At 42.3% G+C, this 20,662-nt stretch overlaps 1 protein-coding gene across 4 annotated transcripts in view; it reads left to right on the top strand.

Moving 5' to 3' along the window:
- Positions 1-20,662, top strand: part of EFNA5 (ephrin A5) — a 291,459-nt gene that overhangs the window by 193,396 nt on the left and 77,401 nt on the right. The window contains exon 1 of one of the 4 annotated variants that reach the window (XM_066381965.1): positions 13,551-13,682. The exons of 2 other annotated variants lie outside the window; for them this stretch is intronic. In XM_066381965.1, coding sequence (XP_066238062.1) covers positions 13,666-13,682 — 17 coding nt within the window. In that variant the 5' untranslated portion in view covers positions 13,551-13,665. Of the gene's footprint in view, positions 1-13,550; positions 13,683-13,900; positions 14,081-20,662 lie in introns of those variants that run through there. One more of the 4 variants, XM_066381963.1, reaches the window with a different exon arrangement.

Genomic DNA, 20,662 nt, shown 5'->3' with positions numbered 1-20,662 from the left:
TTAAGCTAAGATCTAATGATTTTATTAGGTCTGATTCTTGTTTGTGAACCACATCAAGTCATTTTGTGAGGAAGTCAGGATATAATAAACATTAAAGGAATATGCCTCTGTTGTACATAGTAACAACTTGGTTAGGATGTATTTCTGTGTATGGGCAAACAAACATGTTAAAGACAATTAAATGGACTAAAAAGAAAATTTTTCTTTAAAGAATTAAAGTTGAAGAATCCTGGCACATAAAATTCTAGAATTGGGACTTGATGAAAAGGTAATGAACGTATTCCCTCCCCCCCCACCCCAGTTCTTTTCAGGTATTCTCATTGAACTGGTCATTTTCATTTGTTTTATAGTTAATTAAACCCAAGGGGAGAAACAGCAGGAGAGAGGGGTCTGTTTGAAACTCAAATAAACCAGTTGCTAGCTTTATCTATCAGTAAGATAGTACTGGATGCCTGCTTCGTGAGGGAGTTATGAAAATATAGACTTGTAAAGGTTTATATATTTCATCCTGAGTATTATGTACTCGAGTTTTGCTCTGAAGAGTGTAGTTCTTTATAAATTCTCATGTCACCCTGGTATCTTCCCCTCACGTTTTATTGATTTACAAACTATACAATTTCCAATAGTTGCCATGCTGTGAGAAACAGGAACACAGTTTGAAATTCCCCCTTGTAAAATATTTTGACATTAGACATTTTATAAAGGATCTGGGAAGTGTTGATATTAATTAACAACATCCCATTGCTCCAGAAACAATTCAGCCTGGGTATTTTCAGACTCTGGAGTAGTGCATCTCAGGTAAAGCTATCCGGAGGGCGTTCTCACTGTGCGGTGGTATACATGGGATGGCCTCGTGAGAAATGTGTAACAAGGCTGTAGATTCTCTCTAGGCAAATCTATCTTAAGAGGTACAAGTCTTTCGCAAGGTGATAGTGTTGTTGAGATAGCCTGTAAGCAGTCCTCAAAATTACTACTGGCTTTTCAGGCCCTGGTCCCCTTTTTTCAATGCTGCAAATTAAAATAACTTCTGAAACACTTTGAAATACTGTGTTACTGAAAACGTTAATATCTCTTGACACTTTTCCCCCAGGATCCTCACCAAACATGGTGAGCAGTGGCGTTTTCTAGGAATGTTTCTAGGAAGGTTCACATAAACCATCATCCTCCACCAAAACCCTTAGATGGTTTCCCATGCTAGTTTTTCATAAGGTATTAATGAGCCCTACAGACCATCTGCCATTTCACACTTAGCCAGCTGAGGTCACTGATACTGATAGCTGGGTAAGTGTGAAGTGTACGAGATGATTAGCCACTTCACAAGAGCGGGGTGAGGTTGCACCAGTACCTGTTTGAAAAGATGTGTGTGTTAATTCACAAAGACAATTTAATTATTAACATGTACTGCTGTATAACTTACAGGGAGGGAAAAGGATTGGTTATTCATCATGCCACTGTGACACCTGTGTTCAACAGGGACCGTGTTACCAATGCCACACATAGTAACTGGAGGAAGTACCCTTTAATAACAGTAGTCATTTCCTGGCCAAGTAAACATCCTGGTCCAGAAGTTTATTTGGTATGATGCAGCCATAGCGTGCAAGTAGGAATTAACCTCAAATTAATATTCTTCTCATTGGGAAAGTATGGTGGTTCCTCAAAAAACTGCAAATAGAACTACCTTATGACCCAGCAATCCCTCTACTGGGTATATACCCCAAAACCTCAGAAACATTGATACGTGAAGACACATGTAGCCCCATGTTCATTGCAGCACTGTTCACAGTGGCCAAGACATGGAAACAACCAAAAAGCCCTTCAATAGAAGACTGGATAAAGAAGATGTGGCACATATACACTATGGAATACTACTCAGCCATAAGAAATGATGACATCAGATCATTTACAGCAAAATGGTGGGATCTTGATAACATTATAAGGAGTGAAATAAGTAAATCAGAAAAAAACAAGAACTACATGATTCCATACATTGGTGGAACATAAAAATGAGACTAAGAGACATGGACAAGTGTGTGGTGGTTACCAGGGGTGGGGGGAGGGAGGACAGGGGGAGAGTTAGGGGGAGGGGGAGGGGCACAGAGAACTAGATAGAGGGTGGCGAAGGACAATCTGACTTTGGGCGAGGGGTATGCAACATAATTTAATGACAAGGTAACCTAGACATGTTTTCTTTGAATATATGTACCCTGATTTATTAATGTCATCCCATTACCATTAATAAAAATTTATTTAAAAATAAATAAATAAATAAAAAAAATAAAATAAGATATGTGCAGTGTGAAAAAAAAAAATATTCTTCTCATTGGCAGTGATATTTATGGTAATTCAATAGCCCTTGAGCCTGACCTGTGGTGGCACAGTGGATAAAGCATCTACCTGGAATACTGAGGTCACCAGTTCAAAACTCCAGGGTTGCCCAGTCAAAGCACATACAGGAAACAACTACTATGAGTTGATGCTTCCCACTTCTCCCCCCTCTTTCACCCTCTCATTCTCTCTCTCTCTGCCTCTCTAAAAACTGCTACTGCTACCACTAATAATAATAGCCCTTGAATGGGTTTCAAGTTACCATTACTTGTTCCTACACTTAGAATGGCCTTGAAAAATCGTGAGTCTACATTGTCTTTGATCTTCATGGCTTTTCCTCTCTCCCTTTGCTGGTCTACCCTTTTTCTTCAGCATAAGTGATGACTCTTGGTTGGAACATGGTGGCCTAAATGTCAGTGATTGTCATTTTAAAACAGATTTAGCAAGCTTAAAGTAGTGTTCTTTGTATTGCCAATATTTGATACCAGCAGGCCTGGCATCTTATTACAAAGTTGGTGGCCCTGAGGTTGAGATGGCTCTCCAACACGGCACAGCCATCCGGGATGCTGGAGGTGGGGGCACGGTGAGGGAGCCGGCCCTCGTTGCCAGGGCAGACGTGCGTGGCCGCGTGATAACGCCACACAGCATTGTATTAGTCACGCTTGGAGGAAAACTCAACAAAGCTTTCTGATCCTCTGGGACATTTTACACTCAAAATTGGAAGTCTGTCTAAAATCCTGCAAAACTTGATTCAGGCTGTTCCATGTTGATGAATATTTCTATTCTATTTTTTACTTTTACCATTGATTTGAGAGAAAGAAGAGAAGGGAGAGAGAGAAGAGAGGAAAGGAGAGAGAGAGAGAGAGAGAGAAGCATCAACTCATTGTTCCACTTAGTTGTTCTATTTAGCTATGCATTCGTTGGTTGCTTCTCATATGTGCCCTGACCAGGGTTCGAACCTGTGACCTCGGTGCACCAGGATAGCACTCTACCCACTGAGCTACCCAACCAGGGCCTGATCAATATTTCTTAGAGGAGAAGACAGTCTGTGAAACATTACTAATTATGTGGCAAACTCTGAGAAGTGACAGAGAGGTTCTTTGGCGTGAGATGCAAACCGACATGTTACTTCACCCAGGCAGAGAACCTGAGTGAGAACAGTCCTGGTGCGTGAACAGGGGTGAGTCAGGGCCCTGCTAAGAGGGTGGCTGCTGACCTGTGCTAGAGGAATATTTCCATGGAAGAAGGACGTGGAACCAGTGGTGCCAGATCCTCTCATTTTTCATAATAAGGCAGAAATTGGTGCTTGATACGAAAGCTCTGGATCTCTAAATGATGGTTCAGATTACTCTGAAACATCGTGCCAGCCAGAACTTACACGTATGGAGCAGAGATTGGTCCCCAGGCCACTAGTTTATCATGTCATTTCTGGAGCTTTATAGCTAACGCATGGAAGTGGATGTTAAAATCACATGGAAACATAACTGTTAATGAATTAGATCACTGAACCAAAATGTGTTCCAGAGCTGAAAGGATGTGTCGTAGTATGTCATCGTCCTACACTGAATTATAGATGACTAAGTTAACCATTCAGCTTTGAGAACTGCATTTATCATAGGCACAGTTGCTGACTTTGGCCTGGGCATTATTCTGTCAGCCTCTCCAGTGAGCTGCAGTGACATTAACACAAGACAGCATCCCTAGTTATAACAGAGAATAGCCTGTGTGTCACTGGGGAACGTTATCTAGGTCTTCTCAATGTATGTACACAAAGCTGACTCAGTGGAATCTGTGAGAACCTGGCTGCTATCATTTTTTGAAATTTAAGAATGATATCAACAACAACAGGCCTGACCTGCGGTGGCACAGTGGGTAAAAGCATTGACCTGGAATGCTGAGGTCACTGGTTCGAAACCCTGGGCTTGCCTGATCAAGGCACATATGGGAGTTGATGCTTTCTGCTCCTCCCCCCTTCTCTCTCTCTTTCTGTCTCCTCTCTCTCAAATGAATAAATAATAAAATCTAAAATAAACAAACCCAAACAAACAACAACAACAAAGAGGATAAATGAAAGAAATAGTTTTAAAACTCAAACGCCACTAGTTTTAATAGAGCTAGACTGCTAAAATCCAGGCCTGGAATGCAGTATTGGGGAATAATGTGGCTTTGTTGAGCCAAGATTTGAGTTGTAGAGTATAAATTCCAGAGGCAAAGTTTCAAAGTGTCACTTGTACAAAGGCTACACCTTCAAACACAAGGTGTCCCTGAGCTAGATCTCCATCAGTAACAACATCTTGAAAGAGGGCAGAGTTGTTTGCGGAGAAACAGTGGTCAGGGTCCCTGGAATGAATGTGAGCAACCCCGGAGGTAACGGCAGAGGTGAATGAAGAGTTCAAGCAGGTGCTGGCGGTGGGAGTGGAGGGGGCCCCATTTACAGTGTTGAGATTCCTGCAGGGGCTAAGAATATCAAAGGTTTGTTCAAATATCCTTGAGCCTTTTCATCGGCTTGACATTTGCATCCCTTGGTCCTACCAGCTTTATTACAGCAGCGAGTATACTCAGATGACTGAGCCGGCTCCTGTTACTGATTGCTATCTGTTTGTCATTCTAGCCCTCTTACCTCCCACATGAGTTGTACCTTTTTGGTGCAAATAAGCTGCCAGGGCTAGCCTTGCTTGATCTCTGTTCTGCAGATGTCTCTAATTAACTTGATTGAGACAGGTCCCTGGGATCCTGTTGCACAGCCTGACAAGTCTCCCTGTCCTGGGAGGCACTATCCTGTCACCTCATGCATGCTTCTTGCTAATGTCCTTTGGGCAAAGTTTATTAAGGACTAAGGTCTTTAAGTATCCATGCTTTTAATATGCAAGCTGTGGAGTGATGGTTGCTAATGAGCAACCAGGAATGTAAAAACTATCTCATGCTCTCCTTTAGGTTCTGAGAAAAATATCTCAAGAGACCTTTACTAACTTACAGTGTTTTAACATCCAAAATATTACAGTTTTGTCATGACTAATACTATTAACATTATTATTTGTAGTAGCTGAGAGAAGCATGGTCTTAACTCATTGAGAGCATAGCCTCTTAAATGATTCCATTATAAATCTATTACAGGTGTTTGGCAGTACTGGTTTTACTAGTTCTGAAATCTGCACGATGTCCAATTACAGCAGGTGAAACTAGCTCTGAGCATTGTAAAGGCTGGATTTATTTTTATTTCTCTCAACATCTACATTTATTCTGGAGTAATAAGTTATTGAGTTACATTTTATTTTTTGTGTGCATGGTTTTCTCACATGTGTGCACATGTTTTCTATGAATAGTTATAGGTTTTCTGAGAATTTCCAGAACTTTTGTATTACCGGTCCAGACTTGGGGCTATTTATTTTGACTCTTTGCAAGGATATCTTATAGCAGTTATTTCTCAAATACCCTGACACAGAAGTCACTTACTACATGTTGAAAGAAACAATAGAGAAATCTTCAGCTATATATAAGAACTACTATATATGTAATACTGTCAACTTTATTATTCTCTATAGGTATGATGTCAAGCAGTGAAGGAGAATAGTGAATTCTTTGATGTTTAAATTCTGTTTTCATTGGTTATCGTTTACATCTGAACTGATTATCAAATCCATCCTCTTGGCACTATTTGGCAGAAGGCATTCCAGAATGAATCATCACACTCCATGGTCCAGCATCACTAAAAAACAGTACATTAACTATAATCTGCAAGTGGGTTAACCTATTAGCAGTAGTTCACTGTCAGTTATTCAGGCTGCATTATTCAGTCAAAGGATTGATATGTCTATCTTCAGCTGACTAGCATGAATTTGCAAGTCCTATGCCCCAAAATGAAGGATAAAGAGACGATGGAGACATGGACCTTATCAATGCCAAGGAATGTAAAATGCAATTGGGATCGTGCTCCAGATTAACAAAAGATAATCTCTATAAACACATGCTTCAAGTATAATAATGTTCTCAGTCCTGTTGGATCTCAGAAAAGGAGGAGGTCTTTGTGGGCTAAGAAGGTGGTGGCAGCTTTAAATAGGAGCTTACCCATCGAAAAAGCCCCTTATAGGCATGAGGGAATTGTAGGCAAGGGGCGAATCAACAGAGGCTGAGCTTGGCAGGTGAGAAGACCAAAGAGATGGGAGTCCTGAAATTGTGGTTGGGTAGATGCAGTGGGGCCGAAATGTGGGAGACGTGATGAGCCAAGCATGAATGAGATCTGCTCTTTCATTTTGGGTTCTTCATACAGGAAGGCCTGATGAATTAGGAGAGGAGAAAGGAAGGGAATAAGGGAGAGCCATTAAGGGGGTCACAATGCTAATACACACAGGTAACATAAGGCCCATATGCGCTCTGGTATCAGAATAGATGGATAGTTTTGAGCAGATAGCGAAGCAAGAAGTCATCAGAATTGGTTAACAGATGGGCTTGTGTTGAAGGAAAGAGATGGGGGAAAAAGGATATTTTTCTCCTGCTTTTGTTTTATCATTCTTCTTGTGGACCTCCATCAGAGAGCAGGGAATAGAGAAATAAAATTTCAAACAGTTCATTTCATCCATTATTCTCAGTGTTAATCTTTGATGAATGAAAGGGGTGAAGGATTTATGGATTGTTGAAGGACTGCTAAAATTGAGGTTGCTATGGAATTGAGACACTTTAAACTTCCATCTATGCATCATTAAGAGAAAACATTAGCAACTGACTGATTCTATCAGCTTCTCAGTTTAGTCCTCTAATTTAATCAAATAAGACCGAGATAGGCATTAATGGTGTATCTGCTATTATACCACTCTCTCTGGTCAAGTCTCACTGCTGACATGCATATGGTAATTGGAGATTAGTCATTTCCTGGGATACACTTCATCATCCTTAGAAGCAATACAGTGATGATTGCATGTCATTTGCTTTTGGTCCAGCGTGGAGGCTTAACACAGCATCTCTGGCTATTCAGATAAACTGTTGTCAGGACAGTATGGCAGCCTCAGGAGCAGCAAGCTAGTGGTCCCAGAGCCACCACTGCATTCATATTTAGGAGCAAAACCAGAGGTCCAGAGATTGCCTGCATTGGCAACGGCAGGGTTACCTTTACAGGGAAGGAGAGGCTCCTCCAGCTGTAGGTGTGCTTCGGAGTTTCAGAGCCCCTCCTAATGAATTTTAGAAAGAGAATCTCATTCTCCTAGAACTATCACTTGAGAATCAGAGTAATTATTTCCTATTGCCCTTTGTGGAATACGGTTATAATTGCATTACTGTTAACGGTGTTCGCATTAACACTTAATTGTTAATGTCCTCCTAATTTGGAGGAAATCATCACCTCTTCATATTTCATTGCCAGAAAGAGTTGTTAAATTCAAAAAGGATCATTTGAAGCTTGCAAATGGAGAAAAGAGAAAAGACGCTAGAATTTCAGAGGCAGAAATTTGTGGAGTGACCTCTCTTTCTGGTTTTGTGTGGGTTTGTTTACTTTTAAGGTATTGTACGTCTACTTCATTTTGAAGTTAAGTCACGATGCACAGTCGATCACTAGAAAGTAACAGGGATTTCTGTGTGGAGTGGAAACAGCTCTGGGTTCATGGTAGGAAAAGGGCAGGAACTTTGTCTCAGAGCTGACATCCTGTTTGAGTGTTGAAAGACACATTAACAAGAAAAGAAAGTGGCCACTGTGGCAAGGTCAGCCAGACGGTGGTGGGCTACAGGCCTTGACTTCCAGATGATTGTTAACCTCTTCTTTTACAATATACTGAACTGCCGTTTGTTTACAACCAAGTGATTCCTCGGCTTAGCTCTACAGCAGGAACTGAAATATTTTCAGAAGTCTTGATTCAGACTTGCAAAAAAAAAAAAATTGAAAGAGGAAATACCAGAATCATATCAATCTTTAAATCGGTTAAGGGGAATATTGTTTGGGACATTTGAGGATCTATTCCCATTTGAATGCAGGATGGGCACCTCTGTGAAACTGGGTTGGACAGAACTCTTTTAGGGGCTGGAAAAGAATAAGGGGCTCCATGGATGTTTGACCTGCAGTCTCACAAAGCCTGACATTTGATTTAATGTGATGCTGCTGCTCTCTTAATAATTTTTGAACAAGAGGTCCCAGATTTTACTTTTGCAAAGGGCCCTGCCAATTTTGTACTTGGTCCCGCTGAGCACTCATTGCTAGTTGAAGCAGAACGTGGTTTAAATTTTACCAAATGTGCTAGAAGCCAGATTCTCCTCAGCCACCCATAAGTAATTAAATTCTGTACTCTTATCAACACACAAAAAGACTTGACAACATCGCAGGCTTGTTTCTTTTAAAACGGCAGTAGTTAAGCAGCTGTATGTCCTTAATGTGTACCTGATGCCAAATAACCTGTTTGACCTAAATATTTTTAAACTTTTCAACTGGGTATTTCCACATCTAGTGGAGACTATAGATTCCTGTTGAAATAATGACTGATTAATTAGTTTAGATACATAAGTTTTAATGCATATTTCAACCAAAAGAAATGTTCAAGCTGGTGGAAAACTAAAAGATGGTGAGGTTTTAACACTTAAATACCCTGGGGCACATTCCTTAATTTCTAAGGGTGTGATTGTTTAGACCTGCAAGATTTCAAAAGCACCTTCTGCAGAAGGTCAGCTGGCACCGGTTCAGTGCAGAATGGAGCTTTAATAAATGAGCCCTGCTAGCAGGCTTGATTCCTTATCAAGTTATGCACTGACAACTGAGGAACTACTCCGTTTTATTTTGCTCTGTGACTCATTAGCTTTGTTTCTCATAAACACCCTTCGCTTCCAAGTACAATCTAAAAACTTCTGTCATTAACAGCAATTTTGTTTTCCCTGCCTAAGGGAGACTGTTTGCAACAAAATATGTGCATTTTGACAATGTGAGTCTTGCCTGTTTTAAGCTGTAAGTATAATTTCTTTTTTATTGGGTGCTAAACTAACTTTCTGACAAAACAAAAAACAGTCGTGATTTCTTCCCTTCTAAAAATTGTGATTTCATGTTTCTATACACATGTTTTAGAGCATATTTTACATAACTCTGCTTTTAAGAAAAGAAAGCTTTATAGCTTTGTGTGTTATTAGTTCTACAAGGATGTCAGTAGTATTGAGCATTATATAAAGGGTAATTAGGTCATGAAAAGAGAACAAAATGCTGTGTTGCATTTGAAAATTTCAATTTAAATCATTCATTCTTATAACTATAATGTGATTGTAAATTTACTATTAAAAAATATCCCGAAGCCTGAGTTTAATGTCAGTATGTATGCATACACACCTTTTGTTATTTTTTCTTTCTCTTTTTTTTTTAAGAGAGAGAGACAGGAAGGGAGAGAGAGACACGAAGGGAGAGAGAAGCATCAGTTCATTGTTGCTTCACTTTAGTTGTGCGTTGATTGCTTCCTGTACGTGCCTTTCCCGGAGGACTCAAGCTGAGTTAGCGACCATTGCTCAAGGCAGTGACCTTGGGTGCCAGCCTGCAATCTTGGATTCAAGCCAGAGACTTTTGGGCTCAAGCTGGTGAAGCTGGGGTCATGTGGACAATCCTACACTCAAGGAGGGAGGGGAGCTCTCAAGACAGCAACCCCAGGGATTTTGAACTGGCAACCTCAGTGTTCCAGGTCAACACCATATCCACTGTGCCACCACAGGTCAGGCTTTTTCTGATTAATTTTGATTTGCTGTGCAAAAGAAAGGATCCTGGGCAGTGGATCACAGATCTCTTTCCTGCTTCTGCTTGGGAAAACCAGTGTGATAGCAGTTCCATGCTGCTGCCTTGAGTGCTCAGAGCTGGCTTTTCCTACTGACTCTCACTCTTAGCTTTTACTTCTGGGTCATTAAAGCCAAAAGGTAAAGCTGTCTTATGAACAGGCTAGGAGGCAGCGTTTCTCAAACTTGGGTCATCCATGTGCCACTTTAAAATTTTTTGTAACATGCATGAACCTATGCCAGAATTTATTATTTTTTAAAAACTATAGACCCTAATTGTTTTACCTAATATTTTTTAACTTTCTATCCTCTTTCTAAATATTCTTTGCCATGAATAATATTACTTGCCATAACCAAGCAAACAAGGCTCTGTTTCTGAAGCTTACTCTCTTGTTAAAAGTAGAGATTAGGCTCTGACCAGTCAGCTCAGTCAGTTAGTGTGTCATCCTGAAACACCAAGGTTGTGGGTTCCATCCCCTGTCGGCACCTACAGGAAGCCACCAATGAGTGAACAACTAAGTGAAAGAACAAATGAATATTTCTCTCTCTCTCTCCCAACTCTCCCCCCTTCCTCCGCCTCTCCTCCTCCTTTTTCCCCTCTTCTCACATCTTCCCCTCCCCCTCCTCCCTCTCTCTCTCTCTCTCTCTCTCCCCCTCTCTCTCTCTCTCCCCCTCTCTCTCCTCCTCTCTCTCCTCCTCCCTCCCCTCCTTCTCCCCCCCTCATCCTTTCCGCTCTCTGTTTTTTTATTAAATCAATCATTTTTTTTTAAAGTAGAGATTAGGCCCTGGCCAGTTGGCTCAGTAGAGCGTCAGCCCAGCATGTGGATGTCCCAGGTTCGATTCCCAGTCAGGGCACACAGGAGAAGTGCCCATCTGCTTCTCCACCCCTCCCCTCTTGCTTCTCCCTCCCTTTCTCTCTCTCTCCTCCTGCAACCATGGCTTGATTGGAGCAACTTGGCCCTGGGTACTGAGGATGGTTCCTTGGCCTCCTTCTCAGGCACTTAGAAGAGCTTGGTTGCTGAGCAATAGAGCAATGCCCCAGGTAGGCAGAGTATTGCCCCCTAGTGGGTTTTCCAGGTGGATCCCTGTTGGGGCACATGCAGGAGTCTGTCTCTGCCTCCCCTCCTCTCACTGAATTAAAAAAATAAGAAAGAAAGCAAGTAGACATTAGCCAGTATTAGGTGTTAAAGACCTGTTGGAATCATACTGGGATGTTCTGCTTGAGTACTTGAAAGAAGGTTCATAAAGGAATACTCTTCTTATTCTGTGATTCATTGTTTGTTAATGCTATATCTGCATATCACCTGTAGTTCTCATAATACTGCAAGAAGTTTAGATCATTCACTTTGAAAATGCTGCCTTAAGTGATGATATTTGATAGATTCTGAGAGGGGCCCTCACTTATCATGTTGTCTCAATTGCACCATTATAATCATTCCCTTAGACTTATATTTCGATTTTGTTGTAATTACCTATTTAAATGTAAATTACTCTGTAACCTCTTAGTAGTCTTCTAAAGATTGGTTTTCCTTATTGAGACAAAGCTCCCCCAAAGAAGAACACAGGCTCGAGATCCGGGCTGCGGACAAATGGAAGAAATACTTCAGATAAACATACACTCTTTGCAATTAACTGAGGGCTGTCGTGTCTTTTCAGGCATTTCACTCACCTTAGGTAGTCTCTCTTCTGTTTCCCCCAACTCTGGCTGTCACACTTTTCTACAACAGTCAGCTCTGAGCCCTTCCCTGGTGGCCCACCCCAAATGTTGAAGGCTACGGGCAACTTGTGTATGTAACTCAACACACTAGTTTACATCACAGCTAGTTTGTATCCTCTGTAGTAGTCAGTACATGAGTGGTGGTAAGAACAGGAGACCTGACTCATTGATGGTGACAGAGAGTAGGAAAGATGAGTGTCACAAAGCAAATTTCTCTAGGCTGATTTTGCAAGAGTATTCCTCATGCAACACAGCTGGGAAGGGTAGCATTTCATTCACGCAAATGTGCCCCAGTGACATCAACTATGTTCCCATGTATATGATTCACTAAAACTGGCAGACGCTGAGGCTTTGTTGAGGTGTGGCAGTTGGAAAGGGAAGTCGGGCCAGAGAAGCCATTTCTATCACTCTAGCTTAGGTGGCCAGCTCCACTTGGGCTATCTTTCTCCAAGCCTAGCTGACTGGTCTGGTTAGATATGTGGACAGGGAGGATCAAGTATTATCTCTGCAAGCACAGCAGTGACTCAGCATTAATATTTGCACCTTTGACAGAGACTATGGCTTAACCGGATTTATGAGCTGTGTGTTATCTCCAAATCCGCAGTGGAACTTTGGTATCATAATGAAGTATTTGCAGTGCAGAGAGAACTGTTATAGTAAAGGGATGCATCTCTAAATAACCTAGGCACCGGCCCTGGCCAGTTGGCTCAGTGGTAGAGCATTGGCCTGGCGTGCGGGAGTCCCGGGTTCGATTCCCGGCCAGGGCACACAGGAGAAGCACCCATCTGCTTCTCCACCCCTCCCCCTCTCCTTCCTCTCTGTCTCTCTCTTCCCCTCCTGCAGCCAAGGCTTCATTGGAGCAAAGTTTGCCTGGGCGCTGAGGATGGCTCTGTGGCCTCTGCTTCAGGCGCCAGAATGGCCCTGGTTGCGGCAGAGCGACTCCCCAGATGGGCAGAGCATAGCCCCCTGGTGGGCATGCCGGGTGGATCCTGGTTGGGCGCATGTGGGAGTCTGTCTGACTGACTCCCCATTTCCAACTTCAGAAAAATACCTAAATAAATAAATAAATAACCTAGGCACCATCTTTGGAATCATGGTCCCATGAAAAGTACTTTGGGTCAGAAACACCTGGGGTTGAATCCTAGTTCTACAGTGGGAAGCTGGATGACTTGATGTGAGTTAGTCAGCATCCTGGTGCTCCAGACTTTCTCGTGTCAGCTGGAGATGCTAATGATTCTTAAGTCAAGTGTTGCTGGGTATTCCAGGGAAGGCACGGTGATTGGAGAGTGCACAGCCCAGTGTCTGACTCCAGCAGTCATGAAACCTAGTTTGCTCCCTTATTTTTCTGTGAGGATATTAGGTTCTGTCTTGCCTGGATTGTGTGTGTGTCTTTGGGAGTGCCCCTCTAATACCTTTTCAATGTAAGGCACCACAATAGTACATTTAAAACGAGGGAACATTTCTGCAACCCAACTGAATAGCTAGAGATGGGGAGGAGAGGACCATTATTTTATTGCATCTCTTCTGCTGCTGTGATGAATTCGCTTGGGAACACAAACATAGTTATTTAAGTACCTATTTATTTGCCTCTCAGTTGCGTTGCACTTGAGTTCTCACACGCTAACTGCTGTAACTTCATGAACAACACTCTGGCCTCACTGTCATTGGCTCCCGCTATGAGGCAAAGCCACATAGTTTATTTACATGCTGTCCTTGGAGTGAAGCAGTAGAACCGTGGCATTCTGCCCTGTTAGGAGCAGTCATGACTCATTTTTAGGATTCACTTGGCCATGTGAAGTCTCCTAGTATTCTGCATAGGAGACAAGATCTAGGAAACAAAGAAATTACAGAGGGTTGTCATCTAACATAATCTTCAGCCATTATCTTCAGAAGCTTAACTGTGGATGCTCACTCTTCCCAGGTCTGTAAGAAAAGACGGCCTTGGGAGGAACTTGGAACGGAGTCAAGGTGAAGGCTGGTATATTATAAGTCATAATTTGGGTCACATTTGAAAAAAAACAACAACACTGTGCTGTTGCTGTTGGTAACCATTGGCCTAAGGAAACACAGTGGTTCAGAAACTTGTTTTTCTTTCAAATAATTTCACAGAATGGCAAGTTTTGGGTCACAGGTGTAAACCCTTAGGCCTTGCTTCCTCAGTGAGCTCAGTGCTGGTCTCAAGGACAAAAAAAGAGAAAGAAAAAAGTTTTGCATTAAAAACATGTCTGCCTCTCTAGGCAGAGGGACGGCTCTGAATGCAGCCTCTGCCAGGACCTGCAGTCAGGGGAGAGAGTGGGAGACAGGAGCTGTGGACTCGAGGTATTTATTTTCCCCTTCCTCTTTTTTGGCGTGATGAATTTTGCTCATGGATTTGGTTTTGCTTCAGAGTTCTTTCTGTGTGAAAAGTGAAGGTTAGCGATTTGGGGACTGGTAGTTACTTTGAGCCTATGGGCAACTCCCCTTTTGCCTGGGATTCTATTTGTAACATTTTGCTCTGTGGATTTAACTAAACTGTCAGGAAGGAAAAGGGCTGAATTATTGGAGTTCATTGTAGAAAGCCCAGGCAGGAAATGAAACTGTTCACCACTGGGGAGAAAGTCAGGGAGGGCTCCTCTGCCGCACTGTTTCTCTGGAAAATCCTGTGCAGACTTTTTCCCTTTTGTCCCCCAAGAACGTGCAGACAATAGATTTGGAAGCAGCATCACCTCTGTGTTTTGCTCCTGCCTTTGCTTAGAGCACAGTCTTGCTCTAATCTGTCCTGGGATGGGGATGGGGGTGGGTCGGATACTGTTTTCTATTCATAAAAGGCAGCCCAGGGCCTGAGCTGTGGCAGGGTGGTGGAGAGACACACAGCCCTGGAGGACGACAGGACTAGCGAAGCCGGGCTGTAGAAGGCTCAGGTCTCACGTGCTGGCCCTGGGTGAACTGAAGCTAGCCCAGTCCCCAAGGCTGGGAAACCAGGGGCAGGATGTGCCTAAGTTATTTCCCTTCCTCCTATTTAAACCTCATGAAGTTGCTATTATACTCTCTCTGTAATTGTTTCAGATTCAAAAATTGATATTAAAACTTTCTGAAAGCTCTCCTGAACTCTAAGATTCCTTCCTTGATGCTTTTGACTCGCTCACCTTGCTGCTCTCGGTAAACCTTGATCTGACATGAGGTAGTTGATACATGCAAGGTGCTCACAGTCAGGGGCTTCAGTACAGATGGGCAGGTGTGACTTTATGCCTTTGAGGTCATCCTCACAAGGAAGCAAAGTGCATAGTTTTTATTGAAAGAGAGGATATGGAAGCCTATGAAAGAATGTAGAAAAGCTCAGTCTGAATGAATTTTAGTTTTTCTTTGTACCTGAGTTCATCACTCCATTGATTGTCAAAATTCTCTTAAGTCCTCTTAACACATTTTTATTGGCTCTCTAAGATGTTTAGGTTAATTATTTTTACAGACTGTCCAAAATCTTTTGTTTATCTTCTTTTCCAAGTAAGAGGAGTGGAGATAGACTACTGCATGGGCCCCAGCCTGGATCTGCACCCATCTGCGGCTGATGCTCTGCCCATTTGGGGCCAATACTCTGCCCATCTGGAGCCATGCTAGCAATCGAGCTATTTTTAGCATCTGAGGCGAAGGCTGCACAGAGCCATCCTCAGCACCTGGGGTGATGTTCTCAAATCAATCAAGCCATGGTTGTGGGAGGTGAAGAAAGAGAGAGAGAGAGAGAAAGAAATGGGAGGTGGAGTGGTGGAGAAGCAGATGGGCGCTTCTCCTGTGTGCCCTGACCGGAAATTGAAACTGGGACTTCCCATGCCCAGGGACGCTCTTCCATGACCAAACTGGCCAGGGCAAAGTATCCCAGATCTTTTCACTGAATCTCAGTGCTTTATAAATCCCACGCATGAGTGCACGTGCACACACACATAGTATGTATATCACAAAAGTTTGTTGGCAACATCTTCGCAGATAGTCCTAAAAATAGCTAGGTATAATAGGTTAGCTTTTTAATTTTAATATTGTTTTTGCAATTATAAAGGAAATGCATTGTCATTGAAGAAAATTACAAATACATATTTTGAAATCACACTGATGAAAATGAAATTTATTCATAATACTGCCATTTAGAATGTGTGTGAACACGATCAAAATTACTTTATAGATTACATTTTATTCTGTTCCTTCATTTAGTAGTGTATAACAGTTATTTTAGCAGAGAAATTATCAAACTGAACTTCCTCAAAAACTTTTCAGAATGATTGTGATTAAGTTTTCAGCAAAATTAAAGTGTGGCCTCACCTGTGGTGGCGCAGTGGCAAAGCATCGTCTGTAACGCTGAGGTCACTGGTTTGAAACCCTGGGCTTGCTGGGTCAAGGCACATATGGGAGTTGATGCTTCCTGCTCCTCCCCCTTTCCTCCTCTTCTCTAAAATGAATAAATAAATTCTTAAAAAACTAAAAGTATGCTACTTTAGAATTAAAGAATGTAGAGCAAGAGGTCCTACCTCTACTCCCAAACCCCCTGCCACCACCCAATCTCATTTCAGCACTCTCTCTCCTACCCTGGAGAGTGGTACCATATTCAGGGGCCCACAGAGTGGGGGCTGGCACCCAGGTCTGCTGCTTCACAACCAGCTGTGTTTTCTATCCAGTACAAATCTTTGTATAGTATTATTCTTTTCTCACATGAATGAACTTTGGGTTCGTGGACCTTTCAGATCTCAACACAAAAGTGGTGTGAAGCATTTGTACAATGGCTTTGGGAATAGAGGGAAGAAGAGGGACTTGAACTTGATTTAGCTAAGGCTAGTGTTGCTCATTGGGCAGATGGCAGTGCTCAGAGATAGGAAGCAGGCATTCTGGATAATACCCTTCCTCACAGCAAGATACAGTCATTCTTTGCCAGGTGTTTTCATCTCTAGTTTCATTTTCTGATCATCACAAATATTGATAGAGATGCTATTTCTGTTGAACTGGTGATTTAAATTCTGGGATTTGAAAATATATCAGCTGTGAGTGAAGCTTTAGATCCAACTCCTAGAGTACACTTGGGACCATTTACTGTGGAGCTTTCTGCATTGTGGCTGTTTATTGTGGAGCAGATTTCTATTTGAAATGATATCAAATTTCTATTTGATATCAGTTCCTCAATATAGCATTTGTCCCATTTGTTCACTTGATTTCTCTACATAGTACAAAGATCTCAATCTAGAAATTGCTTCTATAAACAAAAGATGCCATCTTTGTTCTTTGGTTCCCATCTCTTCCTTTTCCCTCTCTTTCTCCCTCCCTGATTCTTTCTCTTTGCAAATCCTGCCCTACACATTCTGTCCTCCTGGCCTTTTCTGAATGCTCTCAGTTCTTACCTCTTTGCTGTGAATATGACAAGTGTGTGCATTTTAGGACCAGGGAGTTTTAGCCTGTGTATGTCTGTCAGGATCGCTACAGAGATCCCAGGGCCTAACCACATACTCAGCAAAAAGAACATTCTGAAGAGTTGCAGGAAATAATTGATCAAGAGCTTGCTCTGTGCAGGGCACATTGGAATTTAGTTAATGTGTAGCCTGCAGCAGAAAGTGCCTTACTGCTTTCAGGGTCCTTTGAAAACCCGGTACAAATACTTGGTGGGAACTTCAGAACTGAGTTAAGCTGTCTTTGATTCTAAAGATATCCCTAGGGCCAGTGAATAAATTACAGATGCTTTTTTAAAAAACATTTTTACTTAATGCCTATATTAAATAATTGATTTTTTATGAGCCAATGTGACTAAATAGATTAATCAAGTTATTGCTGGATTTGCTTTATTTTCCCCACTTTATTTTTTATAATGCCTTGTTTAAAGAGGTAATTCCAGGATTCTTTGTTATTCTAGTATGATATTAAGCACTTTTGATCTTAGAAGCAGTGCTGCATCCATCCAGGTCCATTTGGTTGAGTGGACCTTCCTTCTGTGTACAGTACTCTGGTGCCTACCTTACAACCTGTAGAAAGGGTCTTTTTCTCTGTATTTAAATATCTGGCACAGCAGGCTCCTCTTTAGGGGTGCATTGACTGGTTTCTCAAAGATGCTATTTGAGGCTTGAACTCAGTGACTTACTAAGTAGTACCTTTGTACCCTTCCAGAATTCTATCAAATAGCTTTTTCTTTACTTGTAGGCAAGTTCAGTCTTCTGTATACTTTGCCCTTGCTTCATCTGAAAATGTGTAGAACTACATATTGTAATTATGGGTATTTTAGTCCATACTTTTACTTTCAATCTCTCTCTTCAGAAAATCATAACCTTCCTTGTCCTATCTTTATTTTGAAGTTGCAAGTCTCCTAGAACCAGGAATTGAAAGAAACCTTAAGAGGCAGGTAGTCTGATGCCTACCTCTTTCCTTTAAATGAACAGAATGTTCTGAAAACAAAGGAATATGGAGCAAGTTGTAGAGATGGTGGGTTGTTGTGCCTCAGGTGCTTAGTGTTTCCCATATTTGCATGACAAGTGAAGACTGAACGCAGACTGTCCTTTCGCTTTGCTCAGTGAATATCCTAGGAAATTTCTAAAGGAGCTTCCTTTCTCTGCTTTAATGCCTTGGCTATATTCCTTTGATACTCACAGACGCCCAGAGGAAGACACACCTTTCCCTGGAGAGTTTGAAACTGATTAGCATCTCTGATGAGCCTTCAAGCTTTATGGTAATGTTGGTATCATTTTCTCCTCTTCCTCCTCCTCTTTCTTCCTTTTTGGTTAGAGAGAGAAATTAGGTCAGCTCTATGCCAGTTTCAGCTTTTCCCACATTTTAATTACAAAGAGTCTAAGTTTGCTCAAAAAAAAAAAAAAGATATTTTTTTAACTAAAAAAGTAAAGAAACAGCTGATACCTTCACTTAAGACTGAGGCTTTCCCCAGTCAAGTTTTCGATAAATCAGTTACACTGGTATGCTTGCTGTGACAGACTGCAACTGAACCTCATTATTCATACATGTCTGTGTGATGTTACTGAATCAATTTGTGCTGTATCCATTTTGCACTCATGGATAGTTCACGGTCCCTTATGAGCAGAAATAGTCAGCAGGCAATAATAGAAGACATGGAGCACAAATGGATGGGGCCCATAATCCTTCGCTCCACGGTGCTCGGTTCATTTTTAAAATTTATTTGTAGTGGTTTTTCTGTTTTGTTTTGTTTTAATTCTGGCCTCATCAACATGAGGATGTCAGCGGCAGAATCAAGAAGCAGATACTTTCCAAACCTTTAAAAATCATTCTGCTTATTTATTCTCATCCAGATTGTTAAGGGAAGAGACAGAAAGGCCCTCCTTGCCTGCAGTTCCTTCTTGGCTCCAGCAGTCCTCTGTGTGGCACTGTCACCTTTCCTAATTCGAAAGACAGCGTGAACCAAAAAGGCCAAAGCTGCACACACAAGTGTTACCTTGGCAGTGGCTGAACAGTTACTGAGGACAAGCATTTGAGTTGCATAAAACAGGAGAAAGGATATGAAATGGCATGGCGCCAACTGTAGCTGCCATGTCAGGCAGGGTCTGGTGTCTGTTGGCAGCTGGAGACAGAGTTGTAGCCGTCCCAGCTGATCCCATGAAAGGTCCTGCAGGGCCTGTTGTCAGGCGGCGTCACCTCATGAGACGCCGCGTGTGTTCCCACAGAGGAAGTTACATAAGCTCACCCATCACCTTGGAAGCTCGGAGCTTGTGTCTGTGCCCATGCTTGACAACTCAGCTCTGATCACCCTCTTCCTGGACTTGGGCATTCACAGTCTGCATCTCCTTTGCGCTCAGAGACCTCTTCAGTTTTAGGCTTACAGAAACTGAGCAGGTGGTACGGGCAGTCCCATTAACCCTCCCTTCTCCTGCTCACACTTTCCCCTCATTCACTGGGGCTTTTGTTGTTGTTGTTGCTGTGAACTAGGTAAGTTATTTAAATCATATGGTAAATATATAATTAATAGGGTCAGAGGACAAGTAAGTACCATTATTTCTAAGGACTGTTCCACCATTTTCTTTCACCTGTATATGGCAAATGAACTTTTGTTCAGAGGAGATAACTTCAGACCATACTGTATCAACGCTAAGAATTAAGCAAGAAAAGTCATGAAAATTTTGAATTTTGAACTGACATACTGTTTATTTTAAAAACAACAAAAAGAAGAGCTTCAGATAGATCTGAGTGAGTCGCTGAGGCTCTCCACTGGTAGGTTGATGGGAGGGCCGGTAGCAGACCCCGGGCAGAGAGCAGAGAAGTGGGGAGCATTTGCCCTGTCAAGCGGGGCTTCCCCGTGGGCAAACCAGAGCGAGCGGAAGGGAAGCAGCATACAAGAGCTACACCCCTGCGTGGAGTCCAAGTGGACATTCTGGGTGGTCATGTAGATTCTTGAGAAGCTTCCTGAATACATATGCAGTATTTGCCCTTAAAGAAAATAGATTTTAAAACCCCAAAGTTCTTGCCGGGCCGTCTTGACCAATGGGAAAGCTAGAACAGCCAGGGAGTGCATTGGAGCAGGAGGTGAGCAGGCAAGGAAGCCCAGCAGTGAGGGATCAGCCCCTGTCTGAAGCAGTAGTGGGGCCAGATTGATTTGCTGGGAAAAGCACGGTTTGTTCAGCTAACGTAGATGGATACTCCAACCACCGGCATGGTTGCCGCAGCACTTAGGTTTTAGAACAGCTTTTCGTAAAAGGGGATGTTTTTCAGCCTGCTAGAGACTTAGCAAGATTTGAAAAGGTTTTGCTCTCTTTGCTAGCTGCTACACATGCCACTTTTTACACCTTTACCTAGATGGAAAGCACTGTAAGCCACTGCTTTGCATGTTCGAGCAAGCCTGCTCGGATGGATGACAGTGCAGGAACAGCTGGCTTCTCCCAGCACTGATTTGCACTGCCCTGACGTTAGCTAACAATCATTACTTACTTTTTTGCCTCC

Source organism: Saccopteryx leptura, chromosome 4, assembly GCF_036850995.1.
Source record: "Saccopteryx leptura isolate mSacLep1 chromosome 4, mSacLep1_pri_phased_curated, whole genome shotgun sequence".
NCBI classification, from domain to species: domain Eukaryota; kingdom Metazoa; phylum Chordata; class Mammalia; order Chiroptera; family Emballonuridae; genus Saccopteryx; species Saccopteryx leptura.
The sequence above is the reverse complement of the archived record's forward strand: the minus strand, read 5'-3'. Positions and strand labels throughout refer to the sequence as shown.